Here is a 25,276-nt window from a genome sequence, read left to right as displayed (position 1 = left end):
CCCCTTCTGTTTCCAGATGTTTTTCATTTGTGAGAAATCCAATGTCCCTCCAGCTCATCTGGACTCAGATGCTTGTTATATAGATGACTGCAGGAGGATCATTTCTGTTTGGCCTCTGTTCTGTTGGCACTTCCATGTATTTTCCCCTGGAGGGGACCTCTGGGGATAGCAGCTTTTGGGTCTCTTTCAGTTTGTTCTTTGCTTTCATAGTGCAGAAGCTAAAACCCATGAAGAGAGCAGACGTTACCATGAAGAAGGTGGAAGCATAGAAGACGTAACTATAGTGGCCCGTGATATCCACAAGAAGACCTGGAACAGAAAAAAAGTTCAAATCTCAATGGCATGCAAAAGTACAACCTTCTGCTTTTTAATAGGATTCCATTCTCCTCCAAAATGCTCACAACCACATACAGTGAGGGGGAAAAAGTATTTGATCCCCTGCTAAATTTGCCCTCTGACGAAGAAATGACCAGTCCATAATTGTAATGGTAGGTTTATTGTAGCTGTGAGAGACAGAATAACAACAGGGAAAACCCCCAGAAACCCAGAAGACGAAAGTTAGAGATTGATGTGCATTATAATCAGTGAAATAAGTATTTGATCCCCTATCAACCAGCCAGATGTCAGGGTACCTGGCATCTTCACTGTATATAACGAGCTGAGATTAGAAGCACCTGCTGTAAAGGAGAGAGAGGTATTACCTGTAATCCCAGCTCGTTACAGTACCTGTACAAAAGACACCTGTCAACAATCCAGCAGATTCCAAACTAGCCACCATGACCAAGACCAAAGAGCTGTCCAAGGATGTCAGGGACAAAAAAAAAAAAAATACTTTCCCCCCTCACTGTACAGATGACTTCATCAGCAGCAAATGCAGCTGCCTCTGGTCTCCCCACCTGAAAGGTATATCTATAAACATGATCCCAATTTAACTGTCTTTGCCTCCCCACCCACCACAATATATATTTATGAATTGTGGTTTGGCGAATCTGCTCAGATCTGTTCCAAATCTTAATGCCCCATTCCCAGAAGAACTAGTTTCCAGGATCCCTAGGGCAAAGGAATGACTAGTTATATAAGTCTGTGGTGAAGATAGGACCAAACTGTTTTTGGTCCTAGTATCTGTTCTTTGCCACCAAGGTGTTGGTAGCAACCAACCACAGCCTCATCACTTTCTCATAGCCCAATAGGTGATTCTTTGTTTGCTTCTTTCCAAGAGACATTTGGAAGCTGGCAAGGAGAGAACGTGTCTGTTCTGTAAGTGCCTCCCCCCCCCCCCCATTGTGGACATTGTGGAATGCTTTCTCCAGAGAAGCATGCCTAGCACAGTCTTTATCATCCTTTCAGTTAAAACATTTGCATTCTCCTAGATATTTAGATGGCAGTAATGGTCAGGGTTTGGTTGTCTACAGTTGTTCTTCATTCTTATGTGAGTGAGATGGTTATTTTATGTTGCTAGGTGCTGACCTTTAAAGCCCTAAACGGCCTCGGCCCAGTATACCTGAAGGAGCTTCTCCACCCCCATCATTCTGCCCAGACACTGAGGTCCAGATCTGAGACCTTCTGGTGGTTCCCTCACTGCAAGAAGTGAGGTTACAGGGAACCAGGCAGAGGGCCTTCTCAGTAGTGGTGCCCACCCTGTGGAATGCCCTCTCATCAAATGTCAAGGAAATAAACAACTATCTGACTTTTAGAAGACACCTGAAAGCAGCCCTGTTTAGGGAAGTTTTAAATGTTTGATCTTTTATTGTGTTTTTAATGTTCTGTTGGGTATAAAGAATAAAGAATAAAGTGTATTATTATTATTATTATTATTATTATTATTATTATTATTATTCTGCACCAGTAGCCCTTTTCAGGCATTTTGCTTAAACATAAAACCCAAGAGCTGAGTGGGGAGGCAAGTGTGTTAAGTTCTGCCTCCTCCCTACATCACCATCACATTGCATAAGTTGGAAGGTGGACTTCTGAAGCAGGGAGTCTCCTGTACTCATGGAGGCTCCTTGCATGTAATAGAAAACCCTGGGCAGTCAACCAATTTGATATTTCCTTCCCTTTGGTCTATTTTTGTAAGGCCTGGTAAAACTGCTGCATCATAGTTTGCTCATCAAAGAATTATCTCTATTTGACGTCTTTTAAAAAATGCATTGAATTTCACATGTTTGCTTGCTCCATAGAGCCTTGAAACTCTGGCTCTGAAAGGTCACCAGATAATCGAAAACAGCCATCTGGCTTCTCAAACCGCATGGCAACAGGCAAGAATAGCCAGAGTGTCTGATGGCTGATTCATACTATGAACCAATTGTGTTGGATGTGTGTACCCAAACTGTTGTTGCAGTGAATAACGCACAAATTGTAAGAATAGGGGAAACGCACTAGGCAACAACGGGGGGGGGGGGGGATGGAACTATTCACAGCGGTTCTTTTGTACTAGGATGGAACTGGCCTGAACTTTTTCAGCTCTTCCTCAAGGACATTAAAATACAAAGGTAAACATGTAGGGTTGAATCCAAACTTCCCATGAGCTGAGTTCTGCTCATAGAAAGAGCACTCCCAGCACCCACCTACAGAAAAGTGGGGGAAAGGTTATTTTTGCCAATTCTTTGCGCAACTCTCCACAATCTGGAGCAACCTTCCCAAACTTCCAGATATTTTGGATCACAACACCCATCAGCCCTTACAATTAGCCATGCTGGCTGGCAGGGCTGATGGGAGTTTGAGTCCAAAACAACTGGAGGATACCAGGTTAGGGAAAGGCTGATCAAGAGAAGGGGTAGCCAACATGGAGTGTCTAAAGCAACCACTGTGCCCCAGTGCTTGCCATTTCAAGGCTGTAGTAGTTTTACCTGCAGGGAAGTCTATGACCCCTGCCAAATTCTTCTGAAGTTCTTGCACTTGCGGAATACCCAATGTCTCAGGCCCTGCCCACATCTTACCTGCAAGGGGGGGCCCAATGAGAATGGTGACACTCTCCAAGATGGTGAAGAGGCCCAAGGCACTGGAGAACCTGTCCATCTCTACCACATCCATTAACACCTGGAAGAGAAGAGCACCGATGACACTCATGGAGACACTGTAGACCAAGCAGTAGAAGACAAGGACGGTGTAGTCAGCTGAGATGGCACAGATGAGGTTGCTCAGGCCGTTGAGGAGGACAGCCAGGCTAAAGAGGTAGATCCTCCGGCCAGTGAAGACATTGAGGCCTGAGAGCAGGCCCGCCATGGGGCGCATGAATATGTTGATGAACCCAATGATGGAGATGAGCAGGGCTGCCTTGCGCTCCGGCACTCCATTGAAGATGGCATAAGGCACCAGGTAGATGAGGGGCAGCACGAAACCCATCACCATCCAAGACACGCCAATGGTGTAGATCTGGTAGCCTTTGTTCTTGCAGAAGACGTCAAAAGCCAGGTACTTCTGTAGGGTCTGGATGCAAGCAGCACACCTGGGCCGAGGCAGTTCCTTTTCATGATGCACAGTGTTTCCATTAGACAAATAGGCCCCTTCAGGTGGCTGTTCAGGGTAGGGCTTTGATGGTGGGGCAGGCAGCTGGACTGGCACTACTGGCCTCATCACAGCCCCACAAACGCAGCAGTTCAGCAGCACCCCGCCAAAGATGAGGAAGGTGTTTCTCCAGCCCATCTCGTCAAGCATGTACTGGGAGAACAGTGGCCAGAGCGTGAGGCCAATGGAGACACCTGTGGAGGCCAGAGCGTTGGCCAGGGCTCGACGGCGTATGAAGTAGTAGCCAAGCACAGTGACTCCAGCCTGGAAGCTGAAACATGACCCCAAGCCTTTAAAGAAAGAAGAGATTCAAGAATGTGAATTTGGAATGCTAGAGTTTTAGATATATTGAGTGTTTATCAAGCACTTTTAAGGTGTTCAGAACACATTACATGAATTAGTTCAGTGGCCCTCTAAGGCCAGGGCAACCAACTAAGGAGGATGGAGGCAAAACATGCTCCCTGCCCCAGTTTTCAGACCACATGAGATCTTTATTCAAGAGCAGCTATAATTTACAGCACCTCAAGGGTTGTACACAATCAAAACTATAACAACAATAGTAATGTATATGGTCAAGAACTCTCCTATTTATGAAGTAGTTAAAGGTTAGCAAAAAAAAAAAGTATTTGCACTTTTCTATGCTTGGACAAAAACAGAAAAGAGAAAACGCAAGTCACAATGTGCACTAGACAAAAATCTTATGAAATAGGAGGTCTTATATTTTCAAATATGATACCATCATTTTGAATCTACAGTGGAACCTTGGTTTTTGAGCATCTCGGAAGCCAAATAATTGGGAACCCGAATGCCGAAAACCCAGAAGTAATTACTTCCATTTTCGGGCATGCCTCGGAAGATGAACAACTTTGCAGCCAGGACATTGATATTTGGTTTTTGAACATTTTGGGAGTTGAACGATCTTCCGGTACGGGTTACATTTGAAAACCAAGGTTCCACATTATATTGAAAAGTACTATTAAATGGTATGATAAACTAAACCATCCTCAAGGACAGTTCATTGAGCAGAGCTGTGTTGAAATCCAATTACAATATGATGGGCTTATAAGAAAAAATATGTACAACAGACACTAATTGCTTTACCAGGAGGCGTCTGCATATGGAGGAGGAGGGGAGGGAATTGTTGACTATTCCCTATCCTTCAAGCAATGCCCACCTCCCCAAAACAAATCTGTTGTGGAGGGTCCCCCAAATGGCAAGAATCACCTCTCCTTCTCTTCCGTGAATGTATACCTCCGCTGGCACACTGCGCTCCTTCCCCAATCCTGTTGTTATGGTGCTACCCAGGGCTAAGCCATGGTTTGGCCTCACATTACATATAAATCTTTTGTTCCAGACAAAATATGGACTATAAACAAGTTTACAGTCTCTACTGAGAGAGGCAAACCACAAGCCCAGTTTGGAACATAACACTAAGCCAAACCATGGTTAAGCCCTTGGTAGCAGCCCCCATCTCCTGCCTGGGAACCCACACATTTTCTCATTCGTGCTAAGCCACAGCTTGGCTGAGTGCTGCATGTGAACTGGGGCACCACGTGTTACAAAACTAGGACGAAGCTTCTGCATACCAACCCACTTGGAGGCTCTACTCACCTGTGATGAATCCTGCTGTTATATAAAGGTGACTAATGGACTTGGAGAAAGCACTGGCAACCATGCCAACCCCACTGAGAAGGCCTCCAAGCATCACAGTGGTCCTGCAGCCAAATCGTTCCACCAAAATGCTGCAAAGAGGCCCTGAAAAAGCAAACCTCAGCGTCAGTCAGAGCAGGAGGAGCGCTGTCAAAATACGATGCTGTGGGCCCCTCCCAGATAATAGCAGTCATCACCCACATAACCCAAGGCTATGTTATGCAAAAACAGAATTGTAAAGGGCAAGAAGATACTCCTGCACCACTGTCTAAACTTTCTGCTCAGAGTATCAACACTAATGTTCCAAAGCAAATATTTATCCCTTCTTGCCGGTAAGTTCATGTAGTAGGCCTAGTCCAAAGTGGGAAAACGTTGGAGGCGGGGGCAGAGAAGATAGCGTGGACCACAATTTGTGTACAAACCACTCAGAATAAAAGCAAATGCCAAGGGGAACAGGTAGCAGCACTTAGAGTGTGGGCAAGACAGGACATGTGAATGCAGCCTCCGTGTGGTGAACAATGAGCTGGGTTTCAGTGTGGGAGATGTAGGAAGGGATGAATCCATATTTCTGTAAACTAATATGGCTTTTCAGGAGGGAGCTGGGGAGCAATCTGAATAAGCACGATTTGTTTGGCAAGATCTAAACAAACTCAAGCAAAATATGCTCCTCAGCGAAAGAGAGGAAGGCTGTGGTCTGTGAACTGCCTTACGTATACAGTACTGTATAATGATGACAACTGGGCTACCAACTACCTGGGTACATAATATATTCAGTAGCATATTTAAGATACCATAGCTTTTTTTTGGTCCAGCAGGTGCCTCTCTGGTAATAGGAATATCCCCCCAGGACTTGATTTCCTCAGCAAGTTCTCAGGTAAGCAGAAGAACAGGAAGTGGCGTTTGCCCTTTACATGACTTTTTCAGTGGCTTAAATTACTGTTTAAACATGACCTTCCTCTGTGTTTGTGTTTTTGTGTGTGAAGATGTCTTTTCCAGAGGAAATAAATCCCAACCCCAATCAAATCCTGTCAATAACCCAACATATTCCCACCCATCCCCGACATTTATTGGAAAGCTTTTTCTCATTACTTTTATTTCTTGCCAAAGGCAATTTTCTGAAGCAAAGATTTGCAGTTGGCGATGACATTTTTTTTTTGGGGGGGGGGGAGGGATTTCAAATGAGCCCCTCTTACAATATAGGTCCTCACAGACTAGCAGAGGTGTGGTCAGTGCATACATAACCAGCAGGTGAGATGTTGCTGGTGGGGCACAGTCCAGCTTTTCCCCTCAGCATGTGAAGGGGGTGTTTGCCTGAATACTCCTATGAAGACTCCTTGGGCAACCTCAGTTTCACAGATTGAGGCTCCTTGGTTGAATATATAGCCTTGCATATATGAGGTTGTAGGTTTTATCTCTGCTTTAAGAACTCTAGGTTTTTAAAGGACACAAGGGCGTGGGCTGGCCCTTTGCTCTCAGGCCACCAACTTCTGACTTGGAAAATTCTGGTGCCTGGGTGGGATCATAGCCTGAATGCTATGACCAAGTCCTAAGAGTGTGGAGTCAGTGACCTTTGAGACCCCTTTTTTCTTCCTCATGTGGGAGGAAGTAGGACGTAGAAGCATGGTCCTTAATTAGCTAGCAAACTCAGAGGAAACTCAAAGCAAAAATCTGTGGGGAAATGAGATGGTTATAGGTAAAGGTAAAGGTACCCCTGCCCGTACGGGCCAGTCTTGACAGACTCTGGGGTTGTGCGCCCATCTCACTTAAGAGGCCAGGGGCCAGCGCTGTCCGGAGACACTTCCGGGTCACGTGGCCAGCGTGACATCGCTGCTCTGGCGAGCCAGAGCCGCACACGGAAACGCCGTTTACCTTCCCGCTGGTAAGCGGTCCCTATTTATCTACTTGCACCCGGAGGTGCTTTCGAGCTGCTAGGTTGGCAGGCGCTGGGACCGAGCAGCGGGAGCGCACCCCGCCGCAGGGATTCGAACCGCCGACCTTTCGATCGGCAAGTCCTAGGCGCTGAGGCTTTAACCCACAGCGCCACCTGCGTCCCTGAGATGGTTATAGAAGATATAAATACAATAATTCAAAAATACAGTAATAGTTTTGACTCCGGGCTAGCATTCGAGTGACAAAGGAAGTAAAAGGAGGTTGATAACAATTAAGGATTTATTAAGTTTTCTGAATGTATTGGAAAATTTATATAGAAAGGTTTATTGTTTTGTGTACATTCAACTGTAAGATAAAACATATGTGAAGGGACTTGACAGGAAGTCAAAATTGAAGAAAAGGTTTTGTAAGATAAAAGGGGGAAAATATTTATTTTCATTATTATCATTATTATTCTTTGTGTGTGTGTGTGTTTTGTATGAGATGTTTGGGAGGAAATAAGACGGTAAATAGCAAATAACAAACAAAATATTGATGTATGTAATTTTTATTTCTCAATTGTATTTTGTAGTAGTATGGCTGTAATGTTTTTTGTAATATAAAATCATTCAATAAAAAATATATTTTTTTTTAAAAAAAAGGATGTAGAAGCATGGTCTGTGACTGGAAAAATTGTAAAGTCCCTCCAGAGTTTTAAAAAAAATGTTTGACAGATGTATTCTGCAACATAGTGGAGCAGCAATAAAACTGCTTGCACATTTGTAAAGCTAAGCAGGGTCCAGCATCATTTCAAATTGGATGGGGGACCACGTGTTGAGATTCCTGCATTGCAGGAGGTTGGACAAGATGACTCTTGGAGTCCCTTCCAACGCTATGATCCTACGATACTTGTCATTGACACTATAATTGTATATTGGAGGTGGACTTATACTGGGCCACCCACAAATAATTTCGCTTTACTAGTTGCTCTGCAGTGCTTCCTCAGAGATTCAAAGATGTCACATTGTTGCTGCCTGGAAGGGCACTTGGGTCTTGCACTACAGCGCAATGAGAGCGGGACAAAAACTAACAACAACACAGGAACATTTATGCTATGAAAAGTTAGAAGATTTCAGCAGGAAGCTACAGGACACACACCTGTTGGAAATGAAGCAGTATGCCCACCCCAAAAACTTTTGCAAGTGCAAACAGCATTGAATGTGGGATCATGTATAACAACCCCAGTACCATCAAATGAGCAAATCATCATTTAGGGTTGTTAAGAGCTTTAACACTCCTGGCAGGACTCCTGTACCTTTAACAGCAGGTTTTTGTCCAACTATTAAAGGAGCATAAAATCCGCTAGGCCCAGAAAAGATCTCAGACTTGTTGCCCTTCATTTATAGTGCTAAGTTAGATGGACCGTTACCCCAACTCCACATAAAGAGGCTTTTAACATTAATTCTTACCTAATACCCGGAAGAGGGGTGAGTCAAAAGCTGGCATGAAGCCTAACGTTTAAGGTTGCCCTTTAGCCTGGCTGCTCCTGAGCTTTTAATAGAGATCTGATCTGGAGAAATAACCAGATGATGTGTGCCTCCAGGCTGACAGTATTTTGCAGGAGGGATTCAGGCAATTACCGGAGCTTGAAATATGTGCAATTAAAGTGGATTGAAGTGCACATAAGCTATCAATGGCCACTAGCCATTGATCCAGTGTCTGGCTGGCAACCCAGCCGGATGGGCAGGGTATAAATAATAAAATTATTATTATTATTAATTAGTCATGATGATTATGTTCTGCCTCCATGGCTGGAGGTAGAACGCTTCTGACTACTAGATGCAGGAAACTGCAGCAGGGGAAAGCACTGTTGCACTTGGGTCCTTGCTTCCGGGCTTCCCATTGCCATCTGGTTGGCCACTGTGAGAACAGGATGCTGGAAGAGATGGGTCACTGGTCTGATCCAGCACAGTCTTCTTATGTTCTTATGCTCTCTAGGGCAGCCTTTGCCAACTAGATGCCCTTTCAGATGCTTTGGACTACAAGTCCCATCAGCCCCAGCTCACAAAACAACAAAACAAAACAAAACAAAACAAAACAAAACAAAACAAAACAAAACAAAACAAAACAAAACAAAACAAAACAAAACAAAACAAAACAAAACAAAACACAATAAAACAACAGGACTTTTTGCAGGTTGGAAAGCACAACAAGAAAAGTACAGGGTGAACTAATGACTAACACAAATCAGAATAAATGCCCCCGTTATCATCTAAGCACCCCACATCAAATCGGAACAAATGCTCAATAAAATAGCAGATATAATCTAACTTTTGTGTGGGCAACCCAGGGCAAATGCTCGAAAATTGGTTTCTTGGGGGAGCCCTTTGTTTTTCATGAAACAGAGTTAGCCACGCTTGCTTGCCTGCCAGATCCCTGTTAAAGGCGCAGGAGCAGGTTCTGCTCAGACCCAGCAATGCTGTACAGACTTGAATTCTTGCACCAGTGAGTAGTTTCTTCCTCATGAGGCTGTCAGTTCATCTGCGGGGCCCTGGTTGGAACAGATCGAGCACCAGCCTGCTTCTTCCTGTGTGGCCTTGGGATTTCCTAACTGCTCACGTTTCCCAGGACTGGTGAGCATGAAGGGGAAGGTTCAGCCCCAGGTGTCACCTGCCTCCTTTCCCCTAGTCCCACGCTCTTTACAGAGTGAGCACAGGGAAGAAACACCCACAGACAAAAATGAATAAAAATTAGTCAGCACAAAGGAAGGGTGGATGTTGTCCTGGGGATGGGTGGATTGGTTTCACCCTTGCACACAGATAGCTTGAACTGAAACTTTTTTTTTTAAGGGCAGATTTATAGAACAACAAAACTACTTGGTTTATTGGGAGGTTAGGCTAAGAGACTAACACTGACCCCAAAGTCACCTAGAGAGTGTCATGGCTAAGTGCAGGATCTGAATGCTGCTCTTGCTGACCCTGAGGAGGGAAGGTACCTAAGGAGTTTAGCTTTCTCTACATAGAGGCACAGGCCGGACTGGAAAGGTTTGGGGGTTGGTTTGTTTTCCTGCCAGGGTTTAAGAGTTGAAGACCTTAGGAAATTTCAGCACATTGAACAGCTTCTGGGTGTTAGGAAACGACACCCTGCTTGTTAAATGTTCAGGAGCTAACAAAGATGTTGGCAACCTTAGACAGACCTCAGGGCATACATGGTCACCCACTGATTTGTAAATAGCTCTTTTAAAGACACAGGACCAAGCCAGTCCCTTTTCCTGGCTCATTGCCAACCCCAGATTAACACAGGAGCCAGGTATACATTTCTTTTTCTTATGCGACATTAAACTTTTACCCAGTTTCTAGGTTAACTGAATGGGGTATAGGGCTGCCAACTTTTTCTCTGGGCAGGGCTTTGTGCTTTCAACTGCCAGGTGTTAAAGGCACAGCAGCCTTGCCTGGAACAAGTTGGCAATCCTACTCACGCTGCTGTTTGAAGAAATCCGAGTGTTTTCCCTTTGCTCAGCTCAACATGATCCTATTACATGATTAATCACTGTGACTGCTTCAATCTCTCTTCCACCTTATCTCTAGTTTATGTAAACTCCTAGTCATGTGGACTGTGAGGGTACATATATAGAACAGACTAAATTTACGCCGAGTGCTGCAGCAATGGAGCAATGTGGCAGGCAGTGCCAGGTCAGTGTGACTGGGTAGCCTAAGAACTCAAATCCTTTGAGGGTTTTTTCTCCCTGGAAAAAGTTGTTCTGATTGCAGCAGGAATTATTGATGGTGGTGATGATGATGATGATTTAATTTGTACCCTGCCCATCTGACTGGGTTGCCCCAGACACTCTGGGCAGCTTCCAACAGATATTAAAGCATAATAAAACATTAAACATTTCTTTAAAAAAACACCATTCCCTATACAGGGCTGCATCCAGAGGCCTTCTAAAGGTTATATCTTATCTCCTTGACATCTGATGGGAGGGCATTCCACCGGTTGGGCACCACTACCAAGAAGGCCTTCTGCCTGGTTCCCTGTAACTTCATTTCTCACACTGAGGGAACCACTAGAAGGCCCTTGGCGCTGGATCTCAATGTCCTGGCTGAACAACGGGGGTGCAAAGCACCAACACTTTGAATTGTGCTCAGAAATGTACTGGGAGCCAACGTAGGTCTTTCAAGACTGGAGTTAAATGGTCCCGGCGGCCGCTTCCAGGCATCAGTCTGGCAGCCACATTCCGAATTTGTTGGTGTTTCCGAGTCACCTTCAAAGATAGCCCTATGTAGAGCACATTGCAGTAGTCCAAGTGGGAGATATCCAGAGCATGTACAACTCTATCATGACAGTGCGCAGGCAGAAAGGATCTCAGCTGGCGCACCAGATACAGGGGCATAGGAAGGGGAGTGCGGGGTGTGTGGCCTGCCCCAGGTGTCATCCTTGAGGGGGTGACAAAATGACACACCACAGGGGTCGGCACTTACCGTGGGGCCTGGCATGTAGCGCGCCCGAGCCACGCGTCTCTCCTGGGAGTTACACAGTGGCTCGGGGCACCATGCTGCCCCAAATGGCAGCATGGGGCTTGCGTCCACCAGAAGGACTCTGTGGGCAGCTCGCCGCAGTGCCCCCATGGGCGGATCCCCACTGCCCCCACTGCTCCAGGTGCCAGAGCAGTTAGCTATGCCCCTGACCAGATAGAGCTGGTAGACAGCCGCCCTGGACACAGAATTAACCTTAATGGACAGCTTTGAGTCCAAAAGGACTCCCAGGCTGTGCACCTAGTCCTTCAGGAGCACAGTTACTCTGCTCAGGACCAGGGAGTTCCTCATACCTACCTGCTCCCTGTCTCCCAGAAACAATACTTGTGTCTTGTCAGGGTTCAACCTCATCCCATTAGCTGCCATGCATCCTCCCACTGCCTCCAGACACTCCCACAGGCCATTCACCACCTTAATCTTTAATTTCTCTGTGCTATAACTTCATTGTTTGTTTATGACCTCCATCCTTTCCTTTAGGTGCAAAATACATAGTAGCCAAAGGCACAGATTAATACCTAACCTGAGGAAACAGTAAGCTAATGGCATGTTCAAGACATGCTGTTGCATTTATCAGGAGTCTGTTGTATAGAGGTGTCATATATCAATAAAACCAGGTAAGCACAGGATGTACTGTAATTTCGTTTCCCTTTTCCCCATCTAGCACAGGCTTCCTCAACCTTGGCCCTCCAGATGTTTTTGGCCTACAACTCCCATGACCCCTAGCTAGCAGGACCAGTGATCAGGGATGATGGGAACTGTAGTCTCAAAACATCTGGAGGGCTGAGGTTGAGAAAGCCTGCTCTAGAACCTGAGGCCACTTAATAAAGCTGAATGTTGATCCTTCGTGTGGATTTGAACCGCTGACCTTCTGACTGGCAAGCCCAAGAGGCTCAGTGGTTTAGACCACAGCGCCACCCGCTCCCCTACCAGTAGCTGGGAATTACAAGTGGGGAGAGTGCTGCTGCACTCAAGAACTGTCTGTAGGCTTCCCAAAGGCATCTAGCTGGCCATTGTGTGAACAGAATGCTGGACTAGATGGGACATTGGCCTGATCCTGAGGGGCTCTCTTTATGTCTCCAGGTTGTATCTAGCATCTGTGTAGTAATAGTGAAGTGGGCTGAAACAGACAAGTCTGTACAGATCAGGAAGCTAAAGGCAGTCGAGCAACACCTTTTAGATGGGTTTCATTGACTGAGGGCTTTCCGTGAGTTGTACTTTGGGCTGTGTCAGAAGCTGAGATATAAAAGCTAGGAGCTCCAATGCACCTTAAACCTAGCTTATGGGAACAACAACAGAATGGCTAGGCGTGCTTTTTTTATAACAAGAATACAAAGCTGAAAATGAATGAACTGCAGCTAAAATAGTATGTTTACTTTTTACATGGTCTGGTCCCTTCCCTGCCCACCCCCCTAATATTCATAAGAGGGCCTCTTCTCCAGTCTCCAGAGAGTAGCTGGAAGTGGGGAGGCAGAAAAAGGTCCTCCTTTCCTTCCACTCTGCAGTTTTAATCTGAAATCTTAGGCGCAGTACTGCGCCCAGAGCTCAGAAACTGCTCACGCTAATGAAATTCCCTGTCACAAAATATGCCTAGAACAATGGGAGTTTCAAACACTGACTTTGGGTGCCTTTTGCGAAGGATGTTCATATAAGTAAAAGCAAACACTCACCCCCTGCATGGAGCACAGCTGTCATGATGGAAGGAAACCACGATGTCTGGCTGTTGCTAGCCTGGAAATCATGCTGCAGGTCCTTGAAGAAGACCCCAGTGCATGAAGGGAAGCCCAGCGTTAGGCCTTGAACAATCACGGTGGCTACTAAGACCACCCACGCCCATCCTCGATCCTGGTCTTTGGAGATCCTAGCGGCTGCCTCTTCTTCTTTGGACATTGTTGTCTTTTTCCTGAGCAAGCCTCGTTAGAGGAAAATGCACAAACGAAAGTGATGCAGCAGCTGCAAAGAAGGCAGGAAAAAAAGAGTTGCTGAAAAACAGAAAAATTTGTTGTGCTTCTCTAGAGAGCTTCTCAGTTCTGGTGTCGCCAGCCTGCCTGAGAAAGGTCTGTCATCTCCTTTTATTTCACAAGATTATGAATGCTTCTAGGTATAATGTTAGACACACCTCCAGTGAGGAAAGAGCTAGCTGGTATTACTCAGCACCAGCACCCTGCCAGTTTTCCCTTTCACCTGCTTTCGGTCAGTGGAATCCCCTTGCTGCCTTTATCTAATGTCATAAAATTCTTGTGCCAAGAGACGAAGGCTCTGCTCGTAAATGCCAATCCCAGTGTAAAGTCTGTACGGTTCTGCTGAGAATTAAGTTGTAGTGACTGCTCTTGCACAGGTTCCTGTCCGAGTTGCCCTGTTTGTCCCAGGATAGAACAGAAAGTGGCGAGAAAGGCCCCTAGGACATGTCCACATGTTACATCTGCATTGATTTTTATATTTCCTTTAACTCTAATGTAATATTTACAATGTCTGCAAGTTACACCTGCTCTACAAAATGCATTTATTCTCCCATCCAGCCTACATAAAAAGCACAAGAGATCCCTTTCCCCAAAAAAAGTTGTTGTAAGCATTGGGTGTGAAACCACTTTAAAGAGAGCCCTTTCCCTGAACTGGGTTCCACAGCAAAGAAAAGACATGGGCAACTCAGGTACTTCCAGGGGCCCAGGGCGCTTCCAGATGACCTGTTTATTGAGCATTCGTCCCGATTTGTTTTCTGGGAGGTTAGATGATGTTACATCAAAGCAAGTGTTATTCCCACCCATCCCAGTGCATTTTCTTTCCCCATCACAAAAATGTCCAGTCTTTTTGAGAAGGGGATTTGTTGCTCAAGTTTGTAACCTGCATTTGCCGGTATGTGAGTGAATCGCCCCCCAAAATAGTGGCAACTTGGAAGTGCCCTCCAAAATAAATAAATAAAAGAGACCACTGGTTGTTCCCTTTGGAATGCCCCACTCAGTTATGCAGGAGTGGAGACGGGGAAACAGCTTATGCAATATTTGTTCCATCAGATAAAATATGTGGCGCCCTCACTACTCTGATGGTCAGCAGAAGCAGGTACAAAGGAACACGGGTGTTATCTAGGTGACCTCTAGCAGGGCCAGGACTGGCCTGGTCCAGTTGAAAAATGCATGGTTGTCCCACTATTCTACCGCCAAACCTGACCGGGCATTTTGCTGGCAGAGAGTTGGAGGAAGAAGTTGGGATGCATGCCTCAAAGCTGCCAGGAAATTGCAAGGGTGCCTTCTTCTGTATGTTCCTCTCCCCTGAGTCCCATAAACTAGCCAGTGTAGTTGTCTCCTCATAGAATCATAGAATCATAGAGTTGGAAGAGACCACAAGGGCCATCAAGTCCAACCCCCTGCCAAGCAGGAAACACCATCAGAGCACTCCTGACATATGGTTGTCAAGCCTCTGCTTAAAGACCTCCAAAGAAGGAGACTCCACCACACTCCTTGGCAGCAAATTCCACTGTCGAACAGCTCTTACTGTCAGGAAGTTCTTCCTAATGTTTAGGTGGAATCTTCTTTCTTGTAGTTTGGATCCATTGCTCCGTGTCCGCTTCTCTGGAGCAGCAGAAAACAACCTTTCTCCCTCCTCTATGTGACATCCTTTTATATATTTGAACATGGCTATCATATCACCCCTTAACCTCCTCTTCTCCAGGCTAAACATGCCCAGCTCCCTTAGCCGTTCCTCATAAGGCATCGTTTCCAGGCCTTTGACCATTTTGGTTGCCCTCCTCTGGACACGTTCCAGTTTGTCAGTGTCCTTCTTGAAGTGTGGTGCCCAGAACTGGACACAGTACTCCAGGTGAGGTCTGACCAGAGCAGAATACAGTGGCACTATTACTTCCCTTGATCTAGATGCTATACCCCTATTGATGCAGCCCAGAATTGCATTGGCTTTTTTAGCTGCCGCGTCACACTGTTGGCTCATGTCAAGTTTGTGGTCAACCAAGACTCCTAGATCCTTTTCACATGTACTGCTCTCAAGCCAGGTGTCACCCATCTTGTATTTGTGCCTCTCATTTTTTTTGCCCAAGTGCAATACTTTACATTTCTCCCTGTTAAAATTCATCTTGTTTGTTTTGGCCCAGTTCTCTAATCTGTCAAGGTCGTTTTGAAGTGTGATCCTGTCCTCTGGGGTGTTAGCCACCCCTCCCAGTTTGGTGTCATCTGCAAATTTGATCAGGATGCCCTTGAGTCCATCATCCAAGTCGTTGATAAAGATAAAACAAAATAAAAGAAAAAAATTCCTTCCAGTAGCACCTTAAAGACCAACTAAGTTAGTTCTAGGTATGAGCTTTCGTGTGCATGCACACTTCTTCAGATACACTGAAACAGAAGTCACCAGACCCTTCTATATAGTGAGAAGGTGGGGACTTCTGGAGGCGGCGCGAACGACAATGACGGTCCTCCTTGCTTGCTGAGGAGGAAGCTCCGCAGAAACGGGTCGTCCGCTACGGCAAAGCGGAGACCCGCACCGAAAAACCTCAGGCAGCAAGAGCCTGAGGACGTGGGACTCGGCGGGTGCCAGAAGCGGCCCCTAAAACGGAGAGGAGACCCCGTAAGGAGCCTCCGATCGTAGAGGGGGTTGCGGCGCTGTGAGTCAATCGCTATTCTGCGGAACGAAGCCGCGCAGCTGCTGTTGGTGAGCGCTGACCTTTCTTCCTGAAAAATTTTCGAATTAGAAGGCAACAACCCGTGAGTAAGAAAGGACCTTTACAATTTGAACCTAAAATTGAGGAAATTTGGCTAAAAGCGGAGCGAGGAGAACAGGAAGTCCGTCTTCCGCTGCTATTTAAACTTCAAAGCAAAAGAGCTGGAGGTGGAGTCGTTAAAGAGGCTTTTAAATAGACTGTTTTGAGCACCCATTGAAATTGTTTTTACGTAAAGAAAGGGCACAAGTTAACTACATGATTTACTCTTTATATGGACTGTGTTTATCCTCTTCTTTTGGATTACAATTTATTGACTGTGAAGCCCAGTTACTTGGGCTGCCAGGAACAGAGCTGTCAGTTTGCAGACTTAGCTACTTTAAAACTGGACTTGCAACAATCTAGGGCATTTGAACTTGCTACTTTGAATCATCAGCCGGTACTTGTCAGAATCACAGTAACACTGTTAACACCAACTCTGCTAAATTTTAACTACAGAAGGTCTTTGGATAAACTGAACTTTATTAGCCTGTTTATTTTTATTTTTGTTCCGGCTTCTCTCAATAAGAAATTTTAAGCCCCCCCTAGAGGATTTTGGGCTTACAGCAGTGACACTATTTTACTTTCTCTTTCCTTTCCTCCTATTCGACGGTGCTCTGGGGCTGCTGTATTCCCATGGGAACATCTGAATTTGACCTTGACTCAGAGATAAACTTGGAATGAGCGGTACAAGAAGAAGAGGACCAAGAACTAGACAAACAACCCTAACCTCAGCTTTACAGACATGTAGATCTTCTGTACCTACTTTGCCCTCAGCAGGGGGAGAAGAAAGTGTGCCTGTGCTGCCGTTGGAAGAAGGAACAGAGCAGCTACAATTGGAAGATATGGCCACAGGAACAACTGCTGCAATTTTAGAGAAAATATATGAAAAATTGGAATCTTTGGACAAGAGAGTGGAATCTTTGGACAAGAAAGCTGATGAACAAACAGCTAAAATAGATCAAAACACAGCCTGTCTAAATAAAATAACTGGACAGGTAGCACAGAATGTACAAGCAATTGGAGAATTAACTGAGGCCACTATTGAAAATCGCAAATTAGCTGAGGCAACCAGCCAAAAAGTTGAAAATTTAGAACAAGAGGTAAAACCATTCTGCAAACAAGTCGAAGGGCACCAGACGTATCTGTCCATGCTAGAATTGCGGAATCGGGAAAGTAATTTAAGATTAAGGTCAATACCAGAGGTTGAAGAAGGTAACTTAGCTGAGTTCCTGACCAAAGAATTTACCAAGTTCTGGCCTATCCAAGAGGAAAAGGACTTTAGAATTATATCGGCTTTTAGACTTGGAAAATTTGCAAGGAAAGACAAGCCCAGAGACTGCTTGATAATTTTGAGATCAAAGGAGGAAAGGGACAAGATATTAGGCTTACACTACGAAAAGTCACTGGACATTTTGGATAAAAGGGCTGAAATTTACAAAGATATCCCGAAACAACTGTTGGATCTTAGATCCGCCTACCTTGAACTGGTTGGATTGCTAAGGAGTAATTCAATCATCTTTAGGTGGGAATTTCCCCAGGGATTATCTTTCACTTTCAGAGGGAAGAAGGTTAAAATCAAAACACTTGAGGACAGAGACAAATTTTTGATTGTTCACGGAGAGGACCTTCAGAAAGGAATTGAAACACCCTTTGGGCCTGGAGCATCGGCTGTACCTTCACCCCCAGAACCTGGAGACCCAGAAGAAAAGACACCACCACCAGAACAATAACAGATTTATCCAGGATGTCTCTGCAACTTTTGAGCTGGAACATTCATGGTTGTAACTCCCCGGAAAAAAGGAGGAAGATATTTCATATATTAAAAAAGGAACAATTGGACATTATCTGTTTGCAAGAAACACATGTGACCAGGCTCCATAGGAAAGTGTTAATTAACAAAAGACTAGGCCAAGAATTTATCTCTTCGGACAAAGTAAAGAAGAGAGGAGTGGTGATTTATGCAAAGGAGAGCCTGGCACCTAAACTCTTATTCAAAGATGAACAAGGAAGAATTGTGGCAATTGAGATACAACATCAAGGAGAGAAATTTTTGATATTAGGAATTTATGCACCGAATGAGGGGAAATCAGAATTTTACAAGAAGTTGCATGAGAGCATCCTGGACTATCTGGACTATGATAACATCATCATGATGGGAGATATGAATGGAGTGGTATCAACCAACATGGATAAGTCACAAAATCAAAATATATCAAAAGATGGCAGACTACCTAAGACTTTTTTTCAACTGACTGACAATATGGACTTGATTGACATTTGGAGGACAAAAAACCCCTTGGGAAGAGAAGGAACATTCTTTTCTGAAGCCCAGCTGACATGGACAAGAATAGACCAAATATGGATATCTAGAGGCCTGGCACCGAAGACCAGAAAGGTGGAAATCTGCCCAAAAACCTGCTCCAACCACAATGCTGTAAAGATGGATATGACACTACTACCATCCGGCTCCTTTAGGTGGAAGATGAATGACAATTTGTTCAGAGATCAGGAGATTGTTAAAAAAGCCCAAAAAGTTTTGAAGGACTATTTTGAGATAAATTTGAACACTTCAGTGGAAAAAACAACTATCTGGGACGCAAGTAAAGCGGTGATGAGGGGGTTCTTGATACAACAGAATGCTGTAAAGAAAAGGGCACAAAATGAGAAAAAAGACAAGATTTTGGAGAAAATTAAAGAACTGGAGAAGAAATTAAGATCAAACCCGAAGTCACAGCCGATTCTGAGAGAAATTAAATTATACCAAGCACAATATTCTAAATCGATGAACCAGGAAATAGAATGGAGAATTAAATTAATGAAACAAAAAACATTTGAATCGGCAAATAAATGTGGGAAACTGCTAGCATGGCAGTTGAAAAGGAGACAGAAAATGAATACAGTTACCAATTTAGAGATTGAAGGGAAAAATGTTCAGAACCCCATGGAGATCAGAAAGTGCTTTCAGAGGTATTTTAAACAACTATATACTCAAGGTCCGCAAGATGAAGCACAGATAGAACAATTTCTGATAAAGAATGGGCTGCCAAAAGTGTCACAAGAAAATAGATCAATCCTGAATAGCAGAATAACACGACAAGAGATGGAACAAGCCATTCAGAACATGCAATTGGGCAAATCTCCAGGGCCAGATGGGCTGAGCTCCAAGTACTATAAGACATTGAAAGATTACTTGATACAACCACTGATGGAGGTCAGCAATGAAATTATGGAGGGGAAGAAGGCGCCGGAAACGTGGAAAGAAGCTTTTATCACATTGATACCAAAATCAGAAACTGAAAAGACACAACTTAAAAACTACCGCCCCATCTCCCTTTTAAATGTGGATTACAAAATATTTGCAGACATATTAGCAACTAGATTTAAGAAAGTGTTAAATGAAGTAATTCATAAGGACCAAGCAGGCTTTCTCCCTGGCAGACATTTGTTTGCTAATACAAGGAATATTATTGACATTTTGGAACTTTTACAAACAAATATTAATACAAAAGCAGTTTTAATTTTTATAGATGCGGAGAAGGCCTTTGATAACATTTCTTGGAAATTTATGAAGAAAAATCTGGAAGGAATGGGAGTGGGACGGGGCTTTGAAAATGGGATAGAGGCAATCTATTCAGAACAAAAGGCTAAACTGATAGTTAACAATGTGATTACGGAAGAGTTTAAAATTGAAAAGGGAACACGACAAGGCTGCCCTATCTCCCCATTGTTATTCATTTCGGTCTTGGAGGTGCTCTTGAACATGATTAGGGGGGACCGGATGGTTGAAGGAATTCAGGTCGGAGAGAAACAATACAAATTGAAAGCGTTCGCAGATGACCTAGTTTTGACCCTACAGGAGCCAGAGCCAAGTACGAAAAAAGCATTACAATTGATCCAAGAATTTGGCCGGGTGGCAGGATTTAAATTAAACAAACAGAAAACTAAAGTATTGGGAAAGAACTTGACAGATACAGAGTCAGAATGGTTTCAGAAAGAGACAGAGTTAAATGTGGTTAAAAAAGTGAAATACCTAGGGGTAAATATAACATCAAAAAATCTAAATCTGTTTAAGGATAATTATGAGAAATGCTGGTCAGAAATTAAGAGAGATCTAGAAAGTTGAACAAGATTGAAACTTTCTTTGTTAGGCCGAATCGCCGCTGTAAAGATGAATGTATTGCCAAAAATGTTGTTTTTGTTTCAAACATTACAGATTGTGGATAAAACAGAATGCTTCCAGAAGTGGCAGAGAGATATTTCCAAATTTGTCTGGCAGGGCAAAAAGCCCAGAATCAAGTTTAAGATACTAACTGATGTGAAAGAAAGAGGGGGCTTTGCCCTGCCAGACTTAAGGCTATATTATGAAGCAGCAGCTTTCTGCTGGCTAAAAGACTGGCTACTTCTGGAGGACACTGATGTATTGGATTTGGAAGGTTTCAACAATGCGTTTGGTTGGCATGCATATCTATGGTACGATAAGGCTATGATTCATAAGGCTTTTAAGAACCATATTGTCAGAAAGGCAGTGTTTAATGTCTGGAGAAAATATAAAGACTTATTGGAAAATAAAACTCCAAGGTGGCTTTCACCATTGGAAGCTAAGGCCCGAAAAAGACTCAATATGGAGGCCAAATGGCCAAAGTATTGGGAAATATTAGAAAAAGAAGGAGACAATTGGAAATTGCAGAGTCAGGAGAAAATGAAAGATAAAGTGCGAGATTGGTTACACTATGCCCAGATTAAATAAGTTTTTAAACTTGATAAAAAATTAGGATTCCAGGTGGAAAAATCGAAACTAGAAACGGAATTGCTAGAGCCTAAGACCAAGGTACTTTCAAGAATGTACAACTTGCTGTTAAAATGGAACACACAAGATGAAATGGTTAAATCGGCTATGATAAAGTGGGCACAGGACATAGGGTATAATATTATGTTTGAGGACTGGGAAAAGTTGTGGACTATTGGGTTGAATTTCACTGCATGTAATGCTCTGAAAGAAAATGTAATGAAAATGATACATGACCCCAGTCAAACTTGCAAAAATATACCACTTGTCTGATAATAAGTGTTGGAAATGTAAGGAAAATGAAGAACGTTCTTTCATCTTTGGTGGACCTGTCCTAAGGTGAAGGTCTTCTGGGAAATGATATATAATGAGCTGAAAAAGGTATTTAAGTATACCTTCCTTAAGAAACCAGAGGCCTTCCTTTTGGGTATTGTCGGCCAAGGGGTGTTAAAGAAAGACCGAACTTTTTTCATGTATGCAACAACAGCAGCAAGGATACTTATTGCTAAACACTGGAAAACCCAAGATCTACCCACACTGGAAGAATGGCAGATGCAACTGATGAACTACATGGAACTGGCTGAGATGACTGGCAGAATCCGAGACCTGGGAGAAGAAATCGTTGAAGAGGACTGGAAAAAATTTAAGCTTTATCTGCAAAAATATTGTAAACTGTATGAATGTTAAGCAGGATGCTTGATTTTAGACAAATTGGCACCATCAAAATAGATGAAGTAAATCATGAAGATAATTTAAATATAAGATGAAAAACCTATTTTATTTTTTTTTAGATAATTATTAGGCTAAATTAAATTTTCTTTTGTAAGGATTGGAATAAACGTATCTAAAATTTGAAATATATTCGAAATTTGACAGTAAGGATGGAGATAAGGGAATAAATTGTTGTTTTAAGTGTATTAAACTAGAACGTAGGAGCGGGAGATGTGAGGAAGTCCAGAAGTGATAAGAAAATATGTGATATGCAATGTTATGTTCATTTTTTTTTACTGTAAATGAAAAATTCTTAATAAATATTTAATATATATATATATAGTGAGAAGGTGGGGAGGGGTATTACTCAGAAGGGTGGTGGGAATGGGTGATTGGCAGATAGCTGTGATGAGCCTGTTGATGACTCTTAACGACTGCAATAGGTCTTACAGGAAAAAGCAAGGGGTGAGAAAGTGAAAAATGGCTTTGTCATGTATAATGAGATAAGAATCCAATGTCTTTGTTCAGACCAGGTCTCTCCATGGTTTTAAGTTTGGTAATAAGTTGCAATTCAGCAGCTTCTCTTTCCAGCTTCTCTTTCCAGTGATAAAGATGTTGAATAAGACCGGGCCCAAGACAGAACCCTGTGGCACCCCACTAGTCACTCTTCTCCAGGATGAATAGGAACCATTGATGAGCACCCTTTGGGTTCGGTCATTCAGCCAGTTACAAATCCACTGAGTGGTAGCATAGTACTTAAGGGATCATGTGTTGCCAACAGTCTGTTTATCAACCCTCAAAATTTCACCAGAAGTAGTGGTAGTTAATTTTTAATGCCACGTAAACAAATCAAAAGCAGGAAGGTGGTCACCCTCTATGGATTCTGCAGCCTGAAATGCCCATTTCGTGTTGCTTCATAGTAACACTGGTGCTGAATGCAGAACATTGTGACCTCCTTAGTGCTTTGCTACAGCAAGTTCCCAAGCCAGGGGTTATGGAAGTTCTTTTGAGCCTGAATACCAAATCCCCTTATTTCTCAGCTATGGTGCTGAAAACTGATTGGACAACATACACACACCTTGTACCAAGAGATAATGTTGTGCTCACTGGCTGGCTCCTCTGGTGTGATCTGCCAGTTATACAAGCTAGAAGTTTCAGAGTGGGATCAAGGCAATCCATTTCACCACCACAGCCACACTTACTGGATTACTGACCCTTTATGGATGCTCCAGTTTTTAAAATACCACACTCTATTTACAAGTTACATTTTATTTATACTTAATTTTTAAATACTATGGGGCCAGGTATGTGTGTACACACACACACACACGGAAAAAACCTGTGTGAGATGTAGCTCAATACATGCAACTATTCATCCTGGCTGGAGTTGGTCAGATTAGGGTGATACAGTGGTACCTCGGGTTACAGACGCTTCAGGTTACAGACTCCGCTAACCCAGAAATAGTGCTTCAGGTTAAGAACTTTGCTTCAGGATGAGAACAGAAATTGTGCTCCGGTGGTGCGGCGGCAGCAGGAGGCCCCATTAGCTAAAGTGGTGCTTCAGGTTAAGAACAGTTTCAGGTTAAGTATGGACTTCCAAAACAAATTAAGTACTTAACCAGAGGTACCACTGTATTGGTATATTTAGACTCTTCCTGCTTTATAGCTATATAGTTCTTGCCCCCTAGTACTTAACATTTGCTTGGAAATTTTCATAGTTGTATGGTTCTTACCACCAGTATTTACCGCAAATGTTTAGAGAAAAGTGTTCAAAGTGCTGGCGCTTGTAAAACAGGTGTAGGCAACCGAAGGGCCAGGGGCCGGATGCGGCCCAATCGCCTTTTCAATCCGGCCCGCAGACGGTTTGGGAATCAGCATGTTTTTCCATGAGTAGAACGTATCCTTTTATTTAAAATGCATCTCTGGGTTATTTGTGAGGAATAGGAATTTGTTCATCCCCGCCCCCCAAAATATAGTCTGGCCCACCACATGGTCTGAGGGATGGTGGACCGGCCCACGGCTGGAAAAGGTAGCTGACCCCTGTTGTAAAATGATCCCCTAGTAAAAGTCTTGGTAATCTGTAAAGAGGGACGCTGGTGGCGCTGTGGGTTAAACCACAGAGCCTAGGACTTGCTGATCAGAAGGTTGGCAGTTCAAATCCCCGCGATGGGGTGAGCTCCCGTTGCTCAGTCCCTGCTCCTGCCAACCTAGCAGTTTGAAAGCATGTCAAAGTGCAAGTAGATAAATTAGCAGTTCAAAAGCACATCAAAGTGCAAGTAGATAAATAGGTACCGCTCTGGCTTCGGCCAATAAAGATGAGCGCTGCAACCCCAGAGTCGGTCATGACTGGACTAATGGTCAGGAGTCCCTTTACCTTTACCTGTAAAGAAAGCCCAGTGCTCTTATCTCAATATTGCAGACGAGAGAATTGAGACCTAGTGAATTCGAGGCTGAGACAAAATTTGAGCCCAAGTTCACTGCTCTGGCTCTCCGCCGGTACACAACACAGCATCTCTGGAGTCATGAGCTGCAACAGCTGCCTCTTTAAAAACATCAACAGCGATACAAAACGGGAACTCCATAACTTGTTGCTCAAACCCATGTGGTTCTTTGGAGCCAGTTTCAGGGCTGCCTCCCTTCCTGTCTATACGGAATCAGAAAAATGGCCATCCAGACAAGCATCCGATTATCAGTTTATATTTTTTGCAAAGCGGTGTTAGAAAGGGGTGGGTTTGCTTCGACCCCCGCACCGTTTTAAGCAGCGGCAATTTCGAAACGGAGTTTCCTTCCAAGGGCTCACCCGAGAGAGATCCCTGGACGCCTCCGGAATCCTGAGAGGGCTTATAGCAACTCTCAGCTCCGGTGTCGACCGAGAAAGGGATTGTTCCGGTTTCGCACCAGGTGTCAGCGGGGGCGGAGGGGAGGGGGCGTCGTCGTTCCTTTCCCTCCCGAAAACAGGAAATCAAGACCAGGCACCCTTCGATCCAGTGCCCTTCGATCACGAAGGGGATCCTTTCTGCGCTTTACCCCCATCCTTACTCCCCCCAGGGCAGTGGCGTAGCGTGGGTTATCAGCACCCGGGGCAAGGCAAGTAATTTGCGCCCCTAACCCATGGATTTGCGCCCCCTAACCCGTGGATTTCCGTAACCCCCAGATGTTGCGCCCGGTGCGGCCGGCCCCCCCTGCACCCCCCACGCTACGCCACTGCCCCAGGGATCCCCCTCTGGCCTCAGCTAGGGTGATCGAAGAATCCCCATAAGGAAGTGCAGGGCAGTGGCTGGGATCTTAATAACTCTCCCTCCCCCGCCACCCCCACGGTCTCGTAGTGATCTTGATCGGGTTCCCCAGCCGATCGCCGCCTGCTCACCTGCTCACGCCCCCCAGGCGGGGCTGCTGCTTCCTCCCTTCCCTGGGGCGACCCCGTGGCCCCTTCCTCTTCGCTCTCCACCCCGCTCCACTTCCTCCAAGGGCCGGCCGAGCTCTCGACTCCGGTTCCCTTTCGGTTGCTTATGGAAGAGGAGG

The 25,276-nt window shown here is 44.5% G+C and overlaps 1 protein-coding gene across 1 annotated transcript; it reads right to left on the bottom strand.

The window, feature by feature from the left end:
- Positions 1-25,276, bottom strand: SLC16A5 (solute carrier family 16 member 5). Its single transcript, XM_079965771.1, has 5 exons — positions 25,122-25,276; positions 13,226-13,508; positions 5,116-5,259; positions 2,937-3,794; positions 1-309 (listed from the first exon to the last, which is right to left on the bottom strand). Exons 2-5 carry the CDS (start codon positions 13,443-13,445, stop codon positions 65-67), a joined length of 1,467 nt encoding a protein of 488 aa, XP_079821897.1. The 5' UTR covers positions 13,446-13,508; positions 25,122-25,276; the 3' UTR covers positions 1-64.

The sequence above is a fragment of the Podarcis cretensis genome (assembly GCF_951804945.1).
Source record: "Podarcis cretensis genome assembly, chromosome: 2".
Taxonomy (NCBI): domain Eukaryota; kingdom Metazoa; phylum Chordata; class Lepidosauria; order Squamata; family Lacertidae; genus Podarcis; species Podarcis cretensis.
The sequence above is the reverse complement of the archived record's forward strand: the minus strand, read 5'-3'. Positions and strand labels throughout refer to the sequence as shown.